Here is a 5414-nt window from a genome sequence, read left to right as displayed (position 1 = left end):
GTGGCTGATGGGTTTGAACCACTGACCTTTTGGTTAGCAGCCTAGCACTTAATCACTGAGCCACCAGGGCTCCTTGAGAATAAATGCAGATCTATCATTTCTCTGTTAGAACATAGCTTACATTAGGGCAAGTTTTGTCTGCCATTGTTTACTGTTATATTTGCAGCATCTAGAAGAGTGATATATAGTAGGCACTCAATAAATACTTATTAATTAAATGACTGAGTGGACATTAATATATAGTAATTTGTTTTCAACACAATGCTTTTATTGTTTAGACAAAATGAGAAACTTTAATATAGTCGATGTCAGGTCAAGTAAAAAGTCTATACTGTGCTAGTCTATTGTAGAACAAATACTCAAAGACAAAAACCTTTTGGTTCCTTAAATATCATATTGGAAGTTGGTTGTCTCTTCTATCTCTATGTAGAACTAGGATTTTTCTGCCTTTATTATACCAGGAATCTCAAGAAAAATATCCTAAGAAAAATATAAATAAAATTGGATCTTGACACCAAAACTGATGTCTTATATTTTCCCGGGTAATGCAAGGAAAGTCTCCATTAAATAGTTGAAGTAGATTAAGTCTTCTAGGATTCTTTTACTCTTGAGTATAGCGTTCAACAGGGTGTGAAAAATGCCAACATTTATAATTTCATTTTATTGAGGCAAGAAGAAAGTTAGAAGCTAGTATCCCCTCTAGGGAATTACTATAGTGTCTCTTGCCAAGAAATTTCCACAGAGGTTAACTGTATGGAGAACAAAGTCCCATGACTTTATATAAAGAGTTACAACCCTCTCTTAATGTTATTTTAGAGGAAAATAGGTTTCCACTTCTAAAGACACTTGAGAGCCTTCAAATCAAATAAACAAGTATTCAGGACATATGACAAGACATAAAGCCACTAAATACAGAGAATATTCAATCCTTATCCACACTTAACTTTTAATTTTGATGGAAAGAAAAGATCAATACCTTTTCTGCTAGAAAAATGTGAGTTGTTGTTGTTTTTAGGTGCCATTGAGTTGATTTCAACTCATAGTGACCCTATGTGACAGAGTACTGCTATTGAACATCAAACCTGATTTAAGGTAGGTGTTTAGGGGTGCAGTGGGAGAAGGGAAGACTTGATCTTTTTAGCATGATTTAATCTTTTTGTACAACCCTGTGTATGTTGTGACCTCTTTATGCAAAGTTGCATGCTAAATAATCTGTGAATACATTGGATTCTTTCAGTAAGAAAACAATATCATTGTAATTTAAAACACTGAAACTTGTCTTTAAAAATTGATCTAGGGATACAGTTTGCATTGGTGGGTATTTCCATTAATTAACCTATATCTGTACTAACATAAAAATCTTGAAATCATTGACATCAGATTTAAGCCTAGTGATCTCAGTAATTTAGGGAAATTAAAGGGAATAAAGTGCATTTCCTTTATGAGACTTCTTATGGAGGGATAAGATACTATTAACATCTGGTACACTCTGACAAAAAATTGAACAGATATAGACTTGCAATCAAACAGGACATTGTATTTCATGAAAATAATCAACATTAAATATTTCACTTAATAAAGTGTGGTAGTACTTATTGAACTAATCAATCCTTACTACACAGCAAGGTAGATAAGGGAGGTTCCAAATATTTAACAATGCATAAATGTTATATGTATTAACGATTGGCAGTGAACTGGATCCACGTTTTCTGATTCCATATCCTGTTTACTTTTCTACTACACAAGTGTTTTTAAACTTATTACCATTACCTATAGTGAGAAATATATTTTACATCATAATCCAGGTCACACAAGCACATACATACACCTGTAGTGAAAATAAACATAATAAATCAAGAAAAGAGCATATAACTGTTGAAATGGATATGATAGATTGCAAGTCACATTATGAAAAACACTAACATACACCATACTGTGGTTATAAGCACTGATGCCTGTTATCACTGGGCTGTGAAATCAATTACTGTTTGCCTTGATTTTCAAATACTGAATGTGTTGCCTTGCTTCCTTTTATAATAAAGGTTTTATGTTGGCAAAAAGTCATCCTTTGAGGAGTAGACCTAAGGAATAGCAGTGTGTTGTTATTTCTGTGCAAATCAGACCAATCCACGTGGAGCTCAAACAGTTCTGAACTTACCCTAAGTCAACTAATAAATTCAACCAGAGCATAGCTAAGGTCAGCAGACTACTAATGAAAGAAACGGACATCTGCGGTGAGTTAACATGGATGGTTCTTGGGTACTCTTTCAAATCATTCTTTCCTTCATTTTATTCTTTTCTTTAACATAAGATCAATTATGAATTCTCCTTTACCTAATCATTATTCTATTAGAATTTGCTATATTGCATTTTTGGGTAAAATGAAGAGATTTGTACTAACAAATTTCCTTTAGAGGCACTATAAAAATTATAATGTGTGGCATTTAGACATAATTTTTTTCATGTTGCAAGTATCAGATCACTTCACTGGAGGTACAACATAGAGAAAAACCCACTATAACTCACTTTATTTTATTTAGCAGAATAAATTAACAAAGAAATTCAAGTTGACTACATCAACAAGAGAAATGACAGTCATGAATCTGGGCAATGGAAGTATTCCAAAGGTCTTCATTCTCTTCGGTTTCTCTGACCATCCTTGGTTGGAAATTCCTCTCTTTGTGATGGTGCTTGTTGCTTACATCTTCACCCTGGTGGGCAACATCTCAATTATTGTCATATCCAGGGTAGATCCTCACCTTGACAGCCCTATGTATTTCTTCCTTTCCAATCTCTCCTTCCTGGACCTTTGTTTTACCACAACCACCATCCCTCAGCTGTTGCTGAACCTCTGGGGACCAGATAAGTCTATCAGCTATGGGGGCTGTGTGACCCAGTTTTATGTGTTTCATTTCCTGGGGGCCACTGAATGCTTCCTCTTAGCTGTGATGTCCTTGGATCGTTACATTGCCATCTGCAAGCCCTTGAGGTACCCAGCTATCATGCATCAAAGACTTTGTATCCTCTTAGTAGTCATAGCTTGGCTAAGTGGTTTGGCTAACTCCTTGCTTCAGTCATCCCTTACTGTCCGGCTACCACTTTGTGGTAACAAGGTAGAAAGCTTCCTGTGTGAGGTTCCAGTGATAATCAAGCTGTCATGTGTTGACACCACATTCAATGTAGCTATGCTCTCCATTGTGGGGACGTTCTATTCCCTGGTGCCCTTGTCACTTATCCTTGTCTCTTATGGGTTCATTTTTGCTACCATCCTGAAGATTCAGTCCTCAGAGGGAAAGAAGAAGGCATTTAACACATGTAGTTCTCATGTTATTGTCGTATCACTCTTCTATGGACCAGTCATTAGTATGTATGTCCAGCCCTCTGTTGCTAACTCCCAGGACAAGAATAAACTCATGTCCCTGTTCTACAGTTTGGTGACTCCTATGCTTAACCCTTTCATCTATACTTTGAGAAACAAGGACATGAAAGGGGCAATGAAGAGGTTTCTTGTCTCATTGTACCACCAGGGAAGAGAGTAAACACAACACCTTCCATACATAACTCAGAAGATCTCCTGTTCTGAAATTACCTCTTGATTTACCTTCCTCAAAAATTGTTAGCATCTTTTAGTACCTGTCCTGTCAACATATATGTTTTCCTACCACATTACTGTGATTTATTCTTGATTGGATATAATTTCAAGTGTGAATCCTAATCCTTGGTTTGTATGAAATTTGTGTGAGAGTGGGACCACATCATTAAGCTCCTCTATAGCAATCTAGATATTCTATTATTGAAATCCCAAAAGTGGGCAATAAATAAATGCTTATTGGCTGACTCATTTACAGTCAGACACACACACACAAAAAAAAAAAACCTTATCATTTTATGATTTATTTTGGAAAAAATTAGAAATAACATGTTCTATAATGACCCTGTCAACCACACATTCATTGCCTGATCCTTTATAAATGGGATAATTCAAAAACATTTGACTCTTTCTTCCTTATACTTCTCAATGGGATTTTTAAGATATTTGACTAAAGTAAATATTTCTAGGTTCCCAAAGGGAAAGTTGAGGATTAAAATCCTGAGAAACTTCTGCATGGACTCCTAGTATGGAGAGTCACTCAGCCTTCATTGGGGAGGTAATCTGCCTAGAATGGGAAAATAAGGTGTATTTGGTACTAAAGGTTAGAATAGTATAGTTATTTTTGAAATATTTTAAATTATTAAAAAATATATTTATTGAATCAGAGCATTAAGTGTTAAGTAGAAGTGAAGTGGAGGATAACATGAGAGAAAATATAAAATAGATTGACTACCAGACCATTAACTCTGAGATAGAGGTGATGAAGTACAAAGTTTGATGGGTGGAGGTGGGAGGATAAATATTCTGTTGATTTTTATTAATAATATCAACTCTTCTCATTGTAAATGGTCACTTCTCATACTTATTTGCTCCACACCCTTACAAAAACCCTCATTTTCAACTTGTATTTAAATATTTACTTATTTTTTTGAAACAGCTATAAGCATTCATATAAGATCTGTACACATCTGCTTATCCTTGATGCCAAGGTATATTTGCACTGTTCACTTCCAAATGGCAAGAACAAAATCTACTAACTCATATTATATAAACCTCTAATTCAGAGATATATTCATTGCAATCAATAATTAATTAATTATAATAAATTAATTCACTTTTCAATTTCTGCTCTAGGTATTACAGTAAAATTTTGTTTGTAAACATGAACGGAGGAATACGACAATTTTGCTCTTGTTGGAGAAAAGAAAACATCACTTGTTTGGAGGCAAGCTGATTCCTTAGCATAGACGTAATATCAGTTAAGGACTAGGTCTTCTGACTTTGCTGTGTTCCCCTCCTTCACAGTGCTGACCACACTTAAAGCTTTACATTCCCTTAGATGACTCCCTCTCTTCTCCAAAAAGACCATTAGGTATTTTCTTTCTCACTTGGTAATCTGAATGGTTAGCAAGATGAGTGCAACAGAATAGGCTCACAAATATTTTTTAAATAAATAAATCAATGCATGAAAAAGTATTACCTACTGTACTCATTTGTTGTTGTTAGATGCTCTTGAGTCAATTTTCAACCCCATATAACAGAGTAGAACTGCCCCCTAGGATTTTCTAGGCTGTAATCTTTTTGGGAACAGATTACCAGGTCTTTCTCCCATGGAGCCACTGGGTGGGTTTGAACTTTTTGGTTAGCAGTTGAGCACTTAATCACTGTACTCATTACCTACTGTTAAAACCTATGTCAAAAGCTTATGCACATATCAGTCATGTACTAAAAGATAAGTTAAGCAAGAGAGGTTATTAGCTGATTTTTAAGGCAATGTTTCCCAAACTATCTTCTGATACTACTCCAGGAGAACTTAACAGGG

The 5414-nt window shown here is 35.1% G+C and overlaps 1 protein-coding gene across 1 annotated transcript; it reads left to right on the top strand.

Annotated features, from left to right (window-relative positions):
- Nucleotides 1-2588: 2588 nt before the first annotated feature.
- LOC101360878 (olfactory receptor 2B11-like) lies at nt 2589-3539 on the top strand. Its single transcript, XM_004387122.2, has one exon. It carries the CDS (start codon nt 2589-2591, stop codon nt 3537-3539), a length of 951 nt encoding a protein of 316 aa, XP_004387179.2.
- The last annotated feature ends 1875 nt before the right edge of the window (nt 3540-5414 follow it).

This window comes from Trichechus manatus, unplaced genomic scaffold (assembly GCF_000243295.1).
Source record: "Trichechus manatus latirostris isolate Lorelei unplaced genomic scaffold, TriManLat1.0 scaffold00180, whole genome shotgun sequence".
Lineage (NCBI taxonomy): Eukaryota > Metazoa > Chordata > Mammalia > Sirenia > Trichechidae > Trichechus > Trichechus manatus.
Note: the sequence above shows the minus strand (reverse complement) of the source record. Positions and strands in the feature narration are given on the sequence as shown.